General features: G+C 30.8%; 1 protein-coding gene across 3 annotated transcripts; it reads right to left on the bottom strand.

Moving 5' to 3' along the window:
* Positions 1–26: 26 nt before the first annotated feature.
* On the bottom strand, positions 27–11,102 carry LOC131603728 (uncharacterized protein At4g10930). Of its 3 annotated transcripts, none has more exons than XM_058876148.1 (14): positions 10,808–11,102; positions 10,398–10,486; positions 9,033–9,123; positions 8,760–8,809; positions 8,378–8,447; positions 7,563–7,672; positions 6,943–7,008; positions 5,563–6,101; positions 5,354–5,434; positions 5,125–5,200; positions 3,026–4,244; positions 2,845–2,919; positions 1,462–2,541; positions 27–1,097 (listed from the first exon to the last, which is right to left on the bottom strand). In XM_058876148.1, exons 1-14 carry the CDS (start codon positions 10,874–10,876, stop codon positions 882–884), a joined length of 3,831 nt encoding a protein of 1,276 aa, XP_058732131.1. In that variant the 5' UTR covers positions 10,877–11,102; the 3' UTR covers positions 27–881. The 3 variants fall into 3 exon arrangements, with proteins under 3 accessions (XP_058732131.1, XP_058732133.1, XP_058732132.1); XM_058876149.1 differs by having other exon boundaries at positions 32–1,097; positions 10,398–10,483; XM_058876150.1 differs by lacking the exon at positions 10,808–11,102 and having other exon boundaries at positions 28–1,097; positions 8,972–9,123; positions 10,398–10,455.
* Between the last annotated feature and the right edge of the window lie 6,234 nt (positions 11,103–17,336).

Genomic DNA, 17,336 nt, shown 5'->3' with positions numbered 1-17,336 from the left:
TACAATTGTAAATTTACCATTTATATGCATATTAAGAATACCTAACGAAGTAAGTTACATTATATGAACTGGGGGAGTTATAGACAAATGAGCTTTGATTAGCCTAGTGCAAGGTCAATCGATAGATAATTTCAAAGAAAACAGGATTCCTCCTAACAATCAGCAACCACTTGTAACATAGTATTATAGTTATATGGGTGAAGATATTCAGGTAAAACTGAAGCAAACAAACATAAAATCTCAGAAGATGCTTAATTAGGTGTATTCTAAATTCATTTGACATGCAAATACATTGTTTTAAGTACATGCAATAATCTACTGCAATGAACACGGCTAAAAAGTGTGTATTTAGACGAGCTCTTCACAAATTACAATAATTGAAGGATTTGTTTTGGTCAGTTGCATAATTCAAATCAATAAGTAAAATCTGAACAAGAACAGTTGGAGATATAGGATGACACATTAATTGAAGGATTTTTTATTACATTACATATACACTGTAGCAAGTACCAAGAAAACAGAACTATGAACGATGGAATTCCACACCCCATAGTATTTGCCAATAGGAAACTACCGAGTTCATGAGGAGGAATGTATACGATCTGCATCCTTTCACTTTGAGTACCTCCCCTTTTAGCTAAATAATATGCACAGTAATTCTCTTTTCTAAGAATGTGTGAAAGAATCACACTCCAGTCCATAGCACACTCTTCTCCCAATTACTCTTTATCATAATCAAACCCCATTGTGTGCATTGTAGCACCATTTTCATGGTGTGAAATCCAACATATATGCACAACAACCCGATAAAGCAAGTTTCTAAAACAATGAGCAATGACAGCTTGAGAAAACTTGTTGAGGGTAAAATGATGCTATAGGAATCAATTTTTTCCATTCTGTTGGGCTGCTTCAACATATTGCTCTGCAAGTTTCTTTACTTTCTCACCTTCCTTTATGAGGAAATTAGCATTCTTTGATTTGCAATGATATTTCATAACCTTTTCAGTTGTTTTTGCAACAGCCCACCTGTACTGCTCCGCCGTGATCACACCACTCTTGCATAGTGGCCTGATATGCTCCTTGATATAGGCTTCTACCTATACAAAAAAGACCAGCGCTATTAAGGATATATGGCGATTTGACTGATAACCAAGGAAATATTTTTTAAAAAACAACAAAATGAATGAGAAATTAATTTAAGAGTATGATAGCTTTGAAAAAATAGTGTTTTCATTATTTGTATTTAATTTTAATTATAGAATATAAAATTGCCACCTTGTTTTTATGGTGTCCTATTTTCAAATATTTGTATAGAAAATAGTGACTAGTCTTATTTTATAGATTGTGTAAATCTTTAAAAGTAGACAACAAATGAAATTTGTAATTTTAAGTGAAAATAGAAAATAAAAACAAATAATGACTTCTTAAACTATGCATATCTTAATTATCTACTATTAGTACCTTCTTTGCTATTTGATTTTCATTGTTAGACTGCTGAGCAGGGATGTCAGATTTCTCTTTCTTCCTTTGAATATTTTCATCAGTCCCAGATATATTAGAAGATTTATCAGTGACGGTAGGGACAAGCACATTTCCTGAGCGATTCTCATTCCCTAATTCAGCCCCATTTACTGCTTTGTCTAAGACATGTTCTTCGTCCTTATGGCAATTATTATTCTCACTTTGAGATTCAGTCTTGCCCTCTCCATGTAATGATCGTAATTCGCCATCTGGAAACTTTTTTATAAGTGGTTCTTTGTCAGGGCCATATAATTCTTCAAATTCTGAATCAGCTGGCTCAACAGTATCCTCACATGGTAGAACCCCAGAAGAAACCGAAGGCTGGCCAATCTCTGCATCAATGGTAGAATCCTTGTGGACTGCATCATTTTGACAGTTTGGTGAGCAAGAGGCCTCTCCTGGCACTTCATTGTTTTCAGACCCCCTACAGTCTGCACAATCCAAATCATTATTTGTTTTCTTCAAGCTCGTGGTGGAGAAAACAAGTTTCACTTTTGGTTCACTTTGCTCTTGTTTTAGATTTGGGACCTTTGTAACACTAGCACATATGTAATCATCATCTTCCAAATCATACTCAAAATCACCATAAATATCCAGCTCAGGATGAGAATCTAGTTCAAGTATATCATTGGGCCCTGATACTTCATTTTCATTACATCTTTCATTGTTCTCCTGAGGACTGCTTGGTGGCGAATCAAACAGACCAGCATTTTTCAATGCTAATTGAACGTCAGGGTCAGACGAAAGATCATCAGTATTTCGTTCTGATTGATCAGTATGTACTGGAGACGAGGTTGGTGGAGTTGTGTCTGTGTCTACATTCGATTTTGTTTTATTTGTGCGATGCAATAGTTCTTGTGAACAAAGATTCAGATACACTGGCTTGCTGTTTGATCTGTCAGCAACCTCCTTTTCAATATTAATTGCATCTGCAACAGCCAATTCTGTGTCTGCAGTTCTACGAATGATTGGCAGATTTGCGTTCTTCAATAAACGTTCCGTCAGGCGGTAAAGCTGTGCCTGATCAATATATTAAAAGTAACAAACTCTTAAGAGAGCAGAAATATAGCAAACACAAACATTAATAGAGAAAGAAGGCGGCTTCAATTGGATGTTGTGTTTTGAAAACATCAGAAAAGAACTAGAAGCTAATTTAGTTCCGTAATCAGCAGGAAGGAATATATGTCCTAAGGAACAGAACTCAGACAAATTTTTCAAAAAAAAAGTGTTTCGCTATTTTCAAATCAAGTTTTCTTCCCCAACTATAACACATTACACATATAACTTGAAAGGGCGGAATTGGAAATAAAAGCTATAGCATACCTGCCTCACGGATACAGGAATTTTATTGTGGCGACAAGGTTCCAACGCTGGTCGCATGTCAGTTGGTAATTGGGCCTACTCACAATGAAGAAAACATGAAAAATTATAAATATCCGACACCAACGATAAAGGTAATAAAATAAACAATTGCGTAAAAACATTAATTAAATAAAATACATACAAGCAAAGGATAATTTCCTTTAAAAACTGCATCGTCTTCCTGGCTTTCATTAGCTGTGCTCTTGCTTCCAACAGCTGTTTTCCTCGCAAGAACCTCCAAAGCCCATTTTCTTTTATCACCTTTCACAGAATCAGATTTAAGGCCCGACTCCTTTGTGCCAACTTTTGCACCGGCAGAAGATGATACTGATGTTCCTTCTGAGTGACTGCTCAATGGTACTTTACCAACTGGACCATGTACAATCTTCTTATCTACTTTTTTCTCAGATGAACAAACTTTGGTCTTTGATAAGAGGGAATTTACCTCCGTTGCTTTAATAGGCTTGTTATCAACAGACTGATTTGTTCCTTTTGCTGAAGGGTTATTTTGTTTAGTTTGCTCTGAGAAAGGTTTGACATCCTGTTTCCGTGGGAAAACAGATGTATCTGCTATGTACAATCTGGAAAGAATTGGATTCTTGGCCTGACAGCTGGGAGTTTGCTCTGACTCTGGATTCTCCGAACTTTTTCTTAAAAGATCGAGAACTGATTTTAAAGTTTCGATCTTTTCAGGCTTTGAAGCTCTCGTGCAACGATATTTCCAAAACTCAATTTCACAATCCCTATCCCATGCACGCTTTCTCCTTCCATTGGATGTCGCGAAAATTTTCCTAGTTAGATTTTCCCGTACTTTTCCTTTCTGCAACATTGACTTCTTTGCCTTCAGAGCTGCAGGGGATAACTTATTTACAAGTTCAGTTTTAGGCCCTGTTATAGCAACCCTAAAAGCTTCAAGAAGATTTTTATCAAAACGGTTGTCCTCAAAGTTTATAGAGGATTTGTTGAGGACAGCTTCTCTAATTTCCTTCCTTAGATTTTGGACAACTGAGGATGACTCTCCATCATCAGAAACTCTTTTCATAATCTTTTTAACCCTCAATCCAGCCATGTTTCCTTTCTTTTCAGCTAACTTTTCACTCGCATTAGTGTCAGCTAGTCCCTTGGAAAGCCTACGGTTTGTCCCTTTAACTATATTCATTATATCGGATGCCGCAATCTCCTTTGTTGGAGAATGTTTTAGAGCGGGATTTTTCTTAGCATTGTCAGAAAGTTGAGCGTCGGCCAAGTCATTAGCACTAATAATTTGACTATCGGCTGCTCTAATTTTCTTTTGTGAAGCTTCAACCAATAGTTCAGGCTTGTCATCTTCATCATCAGCTTTTGTATGAACTTGCTCATGACTGTAATATCAAGTAAGAAATTGGAGGGGCGAATAATTAGAAGAAAGTCAGGATACTAACATAACAAAGTATCCAACAAACTTACTTCAACAAAATATGCATTTAAAGATCTGAAATGATTAATGATCAATGCAAGTTTCAGAAGGATGACAAAAGTACTTCAATTTAAACACACGGAGTAAGAAGAATATCTAGGCACTGGTTCCTTCAGTTCATTTTTCCTTTTGTCTCGTGAGTTGTGAATATTACGAAAAATCCAGGATTCAAAATATAATGTATTTATGCTAACAATGGAATAAACACATACTTCTAAGTCAAGCATGATGCTAAAAGACAGACCCTATGTATAAGAATTAGGTTTAGATCTCTTAGGCTATAAAATAATATATAAATTTCTGTGGAACAGCACATATAGATTTGCCAGAAAATAAATAGCCACAAGTAGTGATTAGAAACTGTAACTAATTGATATTGGTAACTGTTAATAGGATGTGTTATGGAAAATCATTAAGGACACATTAACTCCTAAAATCAAGGATGATTAATTAAATGCTTGACTTTTGAGTAACTGATTCCTGTTAAGACCCTTTGATTTAGTATAATAAATATTAGGACTAAAGCAAAGTGTGCTTCAGCTTATAGGTTCATCATTAAACATTCCTGGCAATGCTAGACCGTGTTGGAATTATAAATAAGGGAGAGAAGAGAGATTTGAGGTTGTAATAATGGTCTCTGTAAAAGAGGCCGATCCCTACTTGTCATGTAAAAAGAATCCAGTTCCTATCAATTATCTCTGTCTCAGCACAATCCTCTGAATAGTCACAATGACTAAGGAGCGCGGCTTATCTTAAGAAGATACTAGATTTAAATGAATAACTACCTGTAATCAAAATGCTTCCTCTTTCTACCAGCCACTCTGGCGCTGTCCTCACAAGCATTGATTTCCATTTCATCTCCTGAGAACATTTTATTAATGACATTATAAGGTTTAAAACTGATTCAAATGCTCCTGAGCCACCAATATGATCCACCCATGATTCTCAAAGTCCAAGAGTGACCTAACAATAAAGCAAGCAAAATGAACCATATTTCTCAGAATGGTGCAGTACCTTTTGAAGGAAAATCTTCAGGACTTGAGCACGGGGCATCAGTTGCTTGATCTTTTGTTTGGCTCGTGTCTAAATTATCAACTAGAAGTGCATTAAGATTACAACAATCAGACTACCTTATAATTGTAGAGCACACACGCGCGCACAAAAACTTAAATGATATGTTTTTCAAGCTAACAAAAAAGGAGGTGATATGTAATACAGTTTACCAGTTAAAAAAGAGCCCACCGATAAACCCAGATGAAGACCCATATCAGGTTCAGTTTTGCATGGACTAGTTTTGGCTTGGGACTCATCAAATAACTTGGTTCCATCAAAGCTACTCAGCTCACATCTTGTTCCATTATCTCTTTTCTTTAAATCATTATGCATGAAGGATTTAGAAGTTGGTTGTGATAAGGACAGCTCTAGTTCTTCTCTCTTCATGATTGGTGACAAAGTTGTCTTCTCTGCTGCCTGCGGCTGACTATTAGTATCAGGCATTAAATTACATGATTCAGTCAACCGATCCCCATCAACTTCAGGAGGAAAAAGGCCTCTCTCGTTTGTTTCTTGAACCCATTTGTTTCGGTCAACCATTGAGACAACAACAGCTGTCTCTCCAGTATCAGCAATGGAAACAGACACTATTCCTGAAAAGGAACCCTCAGCATGAATTTCACTGTTATTATCACCTGGGTTACACTCCAGGGTAGCCTCCTTTATTGAACTGGTATCTGTTTCTTTAGAAACTTCATCAACCCCGCATCTAAAACAAACCCTGAATTAGAATATTATAGTAGAAAAAACAAGATACACAGATTAATTTTATGCAGTTAAATGAGATGAAGAAATTTAGATAATGAAGTTGAAGTTTTAAATGAGACTAACAAGAGTAAATGTGAATAACTAATTATCATAATAAGTGCGTAAGTTATTATTTGTTAATTTTTCTCATACTTTGTTACGGAGAGAGCAATTCATATGCTTAGGTTTCAAACAAAAGGAAGTTTGCCTGGGAATTTTGTAGGTGACAATAATAAGATACTGGTCAGCAATATGTTTATCACCAAATTCAGATAACTAAGATTTTTTTCTCTTTCTTTTGATAGTTAACCGCATCTTAAATAGTTTCTAATTTACAGTTTAGAATTAGATTATCAGTTATCTAACCAATTTTTTTAATATTAGAGACCCATAGGCCATACTGAATAAAAAACTTCGGACTAACAGTTCAAACTTATCATGTGTTGTGTTGTTAGTAGAGTCAATATGGACTTTACTTGTTAATAAATTGTACAAGTGGAGATTTGAGATCAAAGATAAACAATAAAACAGCAATGTCAAATAATTAGTACAAAATGAATGCCTTACTTGTTCTTCTGCCGTTTTCTGATTGGTTAATACTACTTAATACCTTGTTACTCCTTGTAACCGGTGCATTATATAAATGTTACCAGTGTAATTTATAAATGTTATGAGTAATTGACTTAAATTTTTTTCAAAGTTTGTGTATAAAATTTTTGTACAAAACAACGACGGTCATAATAAAAAAAAAAGTAATCAGAAGCACAAAATACCCAACAGAACAACTCTCAAATTCAACTTACCGTGGGCATAACCATGTGCTTTCAGATGTACCTTCAGTATCAAATCCCACGCAGAAGGCGTGATACCTGTCACAATGCAAGTAAAGCAACAATCAGAGGGTAGTTCTCTAAAAATCCTTATGATAATTTCATTAACGGATTCCCTGACCGCCCATAAAGTTGGGTGACATAAACACTTGTACAAGCTCTTTTCTACTATTTTATTAGCATCATCTCTCTTACATTCATGATCTACGATGTATTCAGAATGAGTTGGTCATTCATGGTCATTGGCCACACTTTAATAAGGCCAGGGTCACCTTAACTATGCAAGTACATGGCTGACTGTATGCATGACTTGCATCAAATTTCCGATCCCCCTTCTAGACTTAACTATCTATCAACTAGTGATTGTTGTGAATTTATGACCAAGGTATTCTGCAAATTTTTGTATAAGCTGACTAATACAAACAAAACTCTGCCAAATGGCTCTTGTGGATGAGCCCTAACAGCATCATAGATGTATAAGACAATAACCTACTTAAATTTTACCCAATCAATTCAAAGACATTGAATCAAAAAAAGATTTTAAAAACTGCATATCTGAAACTTCCTAACCTAATCCATTCACTTGCTCTTACCATAGATCACATGAATCGCAAGCAATTGATGTATCAAGACCAGAATCTTCTTCAATGCTTGTCAATCCATTTCGAATTTTGCATCCATCACCATCCAAGCAAGTTACTGCCTACAAAATGATGAAATACCAAGGATTAATCTTATACATAATTTTCAAGAAGAAAATTAAAAACAATGACTTGTACAAAGTCATGTGCTACAAGGATTTTGTTTGTTAAAAATATCAATGAAGTTAGAGAAACATTAAGTAACTGAGTTGAAGAATTAGAAAAATAGAAGTTGCTTGTGGAGCACCCAAAGGAAAGGTACATGTCAATATGTAGTTATAGTATCAATAGTACAAATAATGGTTTAGGGGTCAATGCAGTGAAAGATTTTCAATCAGTATATTTGTGTTTATTTTTTATAATTACCATTTAATCCTCTTCAGTCTACTCATTATCTCTTACCATACCATGTAAACAAACTAAAACAACAAATATATTACGATAAATAAAACCATAGCAATTATGACATGAGCTTTTTGTATCAGATTCATATTTGTTTATGGTCAGTTATTAGATACATATTGCACACAACTATAAACTTTCTGTATGACTATGGAAAGAGTATGCAATGTATGATTCTAAAAAAGAGTATTAACATTAAGAAAACATAGAAATGAACATATGAATCAAAAGATCTTCGCATATAAAATATGCACTCAGCAAAAAACACAAGAAATGTTGAAAGCTTGGTTGCATCAATCTGAAGTAACCAGATGTCAACATTTTTTGCCTAGTATTCTGAAGTTGTATTATACATAAAAAATTACATTTTCATCAATGTAGTAAGAGGGAAATGACAAACTGTTATTCTTCCCATCAATCGACCAGTCATCATCTCTGCACTCATGAAGGAAAACAATTCAAAGGTTATATTTATTTATTTTAGCCGCAGAAAATTGACAAATGTAAAGGCATTAGTCAAAACTAAATGATAAAACTCTAAACTATTATTCTTTAAATTGAGCAAATTGGTATAGTCTAGAAATAAGTGAGCAAATTTCTCAAATTTGGGGCTTTCAACTTAAACACATTCATCGCTAAAAAAAAACTTAAACACAAATTCTGAAAATACAAAGTGTAATAAATGTGGATAAATAAATATTAAAAATTTGATTGTCATTCATACAAACATAATGGTGGAAAGCTTGCCTGAAGAATGAGCCATCTTCAACTTTATTGCTCCCTATGGTATCATATACCTTCACAATTATGAGTTTGATACAGTTAGCCATGCACCAAATTTCAATAGTATTTTCAAGATACTAAATGCATAAATAACATTAGAAGTTTCATCGTAACACGCGAAACAGCAAAATGCATGGTCCAAAACAGAAAATAATGTGAGTAAATTCAATTGTAACCTGAAGAGCTATAATAAAGCAATGAAGATAAATCAGCATTCCGCAAATTTATATCACTCACTGGAACACAGGTGATCAACTGAAACTCATTCTGGCAAAGTGGGCAGAGATTAGTGATGGTAGCCCAGTTGTCAATACATACGAAGCAGAACCTGTGAAACAAATGAACAGTGCTATAAAAATCATGTTTGTATTTCAACATGTACACTGAAACATGAAGGAAGGGAATCATCAACATATAATGAGAACTGGTAGATAAACACTGAAAACTTAACATACTGGATATGATATGAATACAAATAGAGTCCCTTCTACATGCGGAAAAGAGATCCCTCAAACATACACAGAAAAATCTTTTTCTTAAAGGTCATATACCAGAGTCTAATATGATAGAATTACACTAAGTAATTTGAAGGGGTTAACAACAGTAGCCTTAATGTCCTTGTTTAAAGAGTATACTGCTGATGGTCAAATAGATAATAAACGAGAATCAGAAGCTGGCATGGTATCTATACAAATGAAAATATATAAACACAACTGAAAGCTCAACATACCGGCCACTTTGTGGCGCCGTTATAGTGGATAATGATGGAAAACCCCGTAATATCAGCCCATATTTATCATTTTGCCGAGTCCAAAAACCACCACAAATATCCTCCATGGCTAATATTTGATAACACTGACGAATACAACCATCAAATCTCTCAACCTATTCTCAAATATGCCATAGTACACCCAAATGCCTCATAAATAAATGATCTAACACACCAACGGCACACATTTTACCTGGGGTATTACACTTGGGCACAGCCCCCTATGTAACCACAAATCAACTTAATTTGTCCCCGCCATTGGTAACTTATTCACTCTCTGTCAAACACACAGAGACCCTTACTTTCTACAATATACCGTTTAACTTGCGTGTTACACCTAAGCATACTGCAGGGAAAATCCCACCACGCACACTGCAGATTATCTTCATTCTTCCCCATTAAAGGCAATTCATTCACGCTCTGTCATACACAGAGAAACCCTTACAATTCTCCAATATATTGCATAACCCCACGCCCTTTTTTTGGGCCTTCACACCTTGTAATCAGTATCTTCCTTTTTTCTCAACGTAAAATTTCACTCACCTAGTGTGAAAAGGCTTCTGTTATTGTTGAAACATAAAATTTTAGTGGCCTTACAATTTAATTGAAACCAAGTCCAACAATAGCTTGAGCCCACATATTGACACAATAAGATTTTGGCAGCACATTTCCTCAACAATTGTATCTTACCCATGTATATATCAGGTCTATTATTAAGATATAAGGTACAATTACAATCCACATGGTATATTGCAGATCAAGATGAAAATAAAAAACAGAAAACACATAATTTAAGCTTTCAATATTTAAGAATGAGGGAAAATTTGAAATACCAGTGCTGACAGCAATCCAATACTCCCCTGTCAATAACCATATCCATACATATTCCACATCTTTCGCCTTCAGCATCCAAATTATCCTGCTAATTCATACATAATAAGGACTCAGGCGAAATTAATACAGTAATTAAGCAATGTCACGGGCACACGACTCTAATCTTATTCATACTTTGCATATTATTCAAATTCAAATACAGACAAATAAGATCATAAGCAAGCAGCACAAATTGATAAAGTAATCAAAGCTTCAACACTAACAAGCCATAAACTGCAACAACGAAAAACTCAGAAGCTAGAATTAGAGTTAGGTAAAACAAAACAATTAACAAACATAAGCATGAGTAAGGGTTTAAGAAGTGAAAACTACTACGAATTAAGAAAAAGAAAGAGCGATAAGAGGTTACATTGTCGTTGGCATCAAATGGATCCTGGGACAGTGTGAGCGTATCGTTCGTCTCGAAATCTGATTCCATTGCGAAGCTAAGTCGAAGCGTATCGACGTCGCTGTAATGAATGCTATCGATGATTCGAGAAACGGCAGCGGAATTTGGGAACGAAAGTGCTTTGGGCGTAATTGAATTTGTGAAACTGGAAGAAGGGTTTTGATGAAACGAACGGAAATTCGAAGGGCGAAAGAAGCAAAGAAAAGCGGTTTTGATAATCGGGCATTAGCAATGCTTTAAATTATTTCAACTGGTTTTTTATCTATTATTAATATATAAAAGTAATAGTACTTGGAAATTCCAGTAAAAGCCTTCTGATAAATGAACTCAATCTTTTCTTATTCCACGGGTATAAAAGTCTTTTGTCAAAATAACACAATAATATTGATTTGGTTTTTATTGCTGCTGATGTGGCAGACTCTTATTTTTTGTTAATTATTTGTTTTTAATAATAGATTATTTTTTTCCTTCCATTTCAAATCTTCACGTTAAATTAAATAAATGGTTAAACCTAAAAGTTAATTCATCATTGACCGCGTATGTTTTCTATGCGTTGGAAAAATACAATTCCTCCACTACCCAAAATCAATTACTTCTGCCCTTTCAGTGTTCTATGCGTTTCAAATTTTTCATTCTCATGGTATATATCACCCTCAACAATGGCATACCAATATTCACTTGCTCTTTTACAGGTTTGATCCTTCTTCTCCATTTTTGTTTTCTATTAATATGTACGATTTGGGATTTAACAAGTGAAATCTGTTTTCTTCCTGCAGCTATTTAAGCATTCCCATGGCTCGCCCTATCGATTCTGTGAAGGACATCAATGAGTCGAAGGATTTGTGGAAGATTGCAGTTAATTGATGATTATTTGTTTTTCATTTGCATTGATGATTTAGTGAGTTGTGATTGTTCAATATAATTATAATTATTTATTTTGTTGTTTGTTTCAGATGTTCCATAAACATGGTGTGATGCATAGAGATCTAAATCCTGATAATTTTAATTTTGTTTGCGAATAAGAAGGAAACAGAGGCTTTGAAAGCCATCGATTTTGGTTTGTCGATGTTCTCAACCAGGTAAAGATTTTGGATGGTGATTAAGTCTTCAATGTTGCTTGATTTTTTATTGAATGGTTGAAATTCTTAGTTTTACCATTGGCTTAATAGAGAGAGAATTTTCCCACTTCACGACATATTTATTCCAATTTCATTGTCATTTGTTGTTTTTCTTTTATCGGTTTAATTAGTCTGATTTTCTAAATTTTGTCTCTCTTCCTCTTTTGTTAAGTGAAGAAAATGAGCATGGAGTTACACAAGCAAGGATCCATCCAAACAACGATTTTAGAATTCAAAAAGATTTTGTCCAATTTAAGATTGTGAGCACATAGAGTAATGTAATTTTGGTTTTCATGACAAATTATAATATCTTTGCATATGTCGAAATTAACTTTATGAAGAAACTGAGATCCATTTCAAAGTATTATAATTTGATCATATAAATATATTGGATGCACTGCTTCTGAACTATTATATACTTTAAATATTTTTACTATTTCCAACCGATTGAAACTGAGTAACCTATGCAGCAATTGCAATGCCATTTCCAGCCTATGATTTGCACACGGCCAATAATTTGTAGGCATGAAGGATTGCCAATAAAGGATTGTATTTTTGGAATTGATTGAAGATTTTATTTCATGGAAACACAATAATATTTTTGGAATTTATTGAAGATTTCATTTCCTGAAAAACAATAAAGAGATTTTTCTTTGGTGGTTTAAGAGTCTTTTCTTGAATGGTATATAAATTGATATGAATTTTAGATTTCTTAAAATATTTTGTAAAGAATGATAATAGTGTTAATATGTAAAAACATATTATTAAAATAGAAAAAAAAAAAAAGATAAAGGACTGAAATATCATTTGAAATAAAGTTAAGGTGTCCTAAGAGAAAATTTTGTAAATTAAATATTCAATTTCATTTTTGAATAACCCTTTTTAGAATTTATTTCTCAATTTACCTTAATTTCTATTATTTATATAATTTATTCACCTAATTATTACATTAATTAATCACTATAAGATCAAAATGATTGTTGGAGCCATTGATATTAGTGAAAATTATTATGGATTTTAAGTGGATTTAAAATTTGAGAGGAATGGAAAAAAGTAATTAAATTAAATGTTATTAAAATTTAAGAGAATTACTGATATTAAAAATTAAAAAAAATAGTTAATGATACAAGAATGACAAGTAAATCGTAAAAAAAAAACATAACTTTTAAAAACGTAAATGTATCGTTTAATCATGTAGAAGTTATATATATATATATATATATATATATATATATATATATATATATATATATATATATACTATCACTTTTAATGTAAATAAATTGAGTGGTTTATATTAATCCAAAAATATCATTTCTAATTAAATTAAATTTTCTTAATTATAATATCACAAACTTATTTTGGTACAAATATATTGCATACATATCAACAAGGACTTAAATAATATTATTATGCACTAATTTAAAATTGCAATAGACTATAGAATAAGATTATTAAGTAAAGTACATGATAATTACATTTTAAGCCGTCTGATTAAACAACTAAAACCGTTCATATTCTATGGCTATATTGGTCATTTTGAAGAATAAATCAATTATATTTATTTGACATTAAATGTTGTTTGATGTGTCACATATTGATCGGTAGATTTCATTTTTATTTTTTTGGTTTTTTCTTTTTATAATTGTTATTATATATTATTTTATTATATTATTTAATTTTATCGTTAAAGTACATTAAAATCTAATTCACTTCTCCATAAAAAATAATAACCACTTTCCAACTTTCAATAAAAAATTGAATTAATATTCTACTCAACTAATGTATTATAGAACAACCAAAAGTCACATAGAAACTGGGAAAAAAATTAATAGATTTAGTATTTCGCTTCCCACGCCTTATTTATGTTTCGCTTGGATCAAAAATTAAACAGATATATCCAAAGCCATTTCAATTCTTTTGGTTTTGTTCCACCAACAGCCTTATCGTCTAAATAGAAAAATATTCTTTCCCTCTTCATCTTTCTCAAATGTCTCTTTACAGATTCACCAAACCATACTATTTGCTTCTTCCCAAAACCAATTAAATGCATCTTACTCTCTCATCAAAACCGAACAGAAACAAAAGCAAACAAAACAGAGTCTCATTCTCGCAATCCTCCATTGGTTTCTCGGTTCCCCTTCTCCTTGATAATTTTCAATTAATTTTGATTGGTCAGTAGATTTTGGGTTAGTTAAAGAGATTTAGGGTTTAGTTTGGGGTTGTTTTTGGATATAAATTGGCATGCAAGTGGATATATATATATATATATATATATATATATATATATATATATATATATATATATATATTGATACGGATAATGTTTAAACCAATCATTTAACAGTTTTTACAGGTTTTTCCAAGCAAATCATATGCGATAGAGGAAATAGTTGAAGAAGCATTAAATTATATTCTTCAAAGCACAATTGAATTTACATTGCTGGATGTTGTTTCTCAATACCTTTTAACTCTCCTCCTTTTTAATTAGAGCTGATGTTCTGCAATGGTAGCAAGTACACAAATGTCAGGATCAATGGATACTTTTGCCAGAACACAATTGATTGAATAATTTTAGAGTTATTAAAGGAGCAAGAGTGAGGGAGAAAGTGCAAGAGGATAGTGGATGAATCAAATTTGGAAAAGTTTGTTCATAAATTTCATTGGTTCATTTTCAAAATTAGAAGATTGATTTTTCTATTTGTTAACAAATTTTAATATTGAGAATTTACTGTTAATATTGATTTCACTTTTTAAAATTATTAGTTTTAGTCATCAAATGTTATACTCTGCCATTATTTCTTTTGTTGTCGCTGCTTAAATTTACCTATAAAGATTTTTTTTTAAATATTTATAAATATAAATAGCACCAATAACTTTTGTTGCATATCTTTGATATTTTATTTGTATATGATTAAAAAAATATTTGTATTTTTAAAAAAATTGGCCGAAAAATATTTATATTTGGATTCAATATAGTTGAATGTTTGTTGAAGACAATTTCTTCATGACATCAAACGAGTTAAAGACAACTTATGACACGAGTTAAAGACAACTTATGACACATAAATATTATGTATTAATAAAATGTAGGAGTATCAAATCTTAATATATAATATCAATCATTAATATATAATGTGTATTTAAATTAGTACTCATAATAATTAATATAAATAAATTATTTAATTTTTTTATAATATCAAATGTTAATAATTAGATCTTCGCTTGATTATATTAGCACATCAATACAATACTTATTTTATTTTAATTAATATTTTTTCAAAATCCTTATTTTTATATGTTAAAACTTTTTTTTCTCAAAATAATTTATTTTCTCTTCCTTTAATTTTTTTGTTTATTTATTATATAACATTTTTGAAACAATAAAAATGGAAATCTATTATAACTATTAAAACTAACTTTTACTCCTCAATTAATTTGAAAGGTTACACGGGAAATCTTTAACTTTTGCTAATTTTGTTAATATATTATACAATGTTCCAATACCTTTTTAAAGTTACATTTAAAATCTCTTTTTCCTAAATAAATCATTATAAATCATTATCAAAATTTGATGTCATTATAAATCATTATGATTTGATAATGTGATGCAACTATTTTTTAGATGAATTTAGATATCAAAAGACAATTACAACGTGTTTAGTGTATATTTGGAAGATTTTTTTATATTTTTTATATTACTTATTAGCAATTATTTTTCCATGTTTTTAATACTAAATAGTGCAAAATTAATGAGTATTTTATTTAAGGAAATTTAATATAATGTATTATTGATTTTTTGTTATTAGAATTTAAGGTAATTTATTATTGATTTTTTTTGGTATACAACTATTTATTACTCAATTAATTTTACAATAAATGTCAGCGTGAATGTGAATGTAATAATTTTAATTGATTGAATGATAAAACAAATAAAAATTACTGTAAAGTATGAGTCGTTAAATATTGACATGGCGGTTGAATTAATTTATAAAATTTTAATAACTTTAAATTATAATTACTAAAACGTTATATAGTAATAAATATAAACGTTATGTAGTATAGTTACTATAACTTATAACTTTTTTTATTCTAAAGTTATATATTTAGTTTTTCATTATAAAAATATACGAATAAAAATTATTTTGTAATTATTTAGATCCTTATTTGAGATAAAATATATTTTGAAATTATTGAGACTTTTATAGAAAGGTTAATAAAACAAATCAAAATCAATTGAGATTTTGTAATTTTTGTAAACTTATTAAATAACTAAAATTTCTCAGAATTTTTTCAAATTAACTTCATAATTGTAATCATGTTAAAAATATGTTACTCGGTAGTCACGAAAATTTAATGATAAATGACAATCATAAAAAATAATGATAAAAGATAAAAATTTATTAATATAGTCAATTTTATAAATTGAATAATCTACGATTGATTTTATAATCGGGAATAAGTTACAAAACATTTTAAATTTGAGATTTTATATTTATTAGACTACTTAATGTGATTATTTTAAATATATGAGAATAAATATATATTATTTACCATACATAAGTTTTAAATTTCACTTTTTTATAATTGTACATATTCAAGATCTAATTACTTTATTAACATACTCATATTTTATTATTTGTTTAATTTTTAAATATTTTAAGTATACATTTTAATATTTGACGGAAGATGTCATACATTTTAGGTTTGAAAAAAATGAGCTAATATCTCAAATAGGTTTAATAAATTTTATTTTCTAACTATGTTTAATTTCTTAATTAAAATTATATTTTTTAAACTTATAAAATTATATTTTTTTATATTATAATAATATACATTAAATGTAGAAACTCTTAAGCATTTGACGTGAGTTGTCATACATTTTACGCTTGGGAAAATTGACTAATATCTCAAATAGATTTAATAAATTCAACTGGGGTTTCTTAACTCATCTGAATTGACGGGTAGATGTGAACGTATCTATGAGATACCAGTGATTGACAGATCATTTTAATGTATATCTTTTAACTATTTCTTTTGTTACTGTTTTATATATTTGAAGTTATAAAATTAATTGACGGGTAGATGTGAATATATCTATGAGATATCAGTTATTGATCGAAATTACGTGAATATTTATGAACTACAAAATAAGTTATATTATGTTTGATATTCCAAACACATCAATTAAATTTTGATAAATAATTATAAGTTATAAATATATTAATTTTATCTAACTGAAAAATATGATGTCATATTTAATAATTTAGTCATTGATACGTGTAATATGAATCCATGTGTTTATTATTGTTTTTACTTAAAGAGCTAAAATAATTTCATGTATTAGCTCTTTCATTGTTAACTATTATGTT

The sequence above is a fragment of the Vicia villosa genome, linkage group LG5, assembly GCF_029867415.1.
Source record: "Vicia villosa cultivar HV-30 ecotype Madison, WI linkage group LG5, Vvil1.0, whole genome shotgun sequence".
NCBI lineage: Eukaryota > Viridiplantae > Streptophyta > Magnoliopsida > Fabales > Fabaceae > Vicia > Vicia villosa.
The sequence above is the reverse complement of the archived record's forward strand: the minus strand, read 5'-3'. Positions and strand labels throughout refer to the sequence as shown.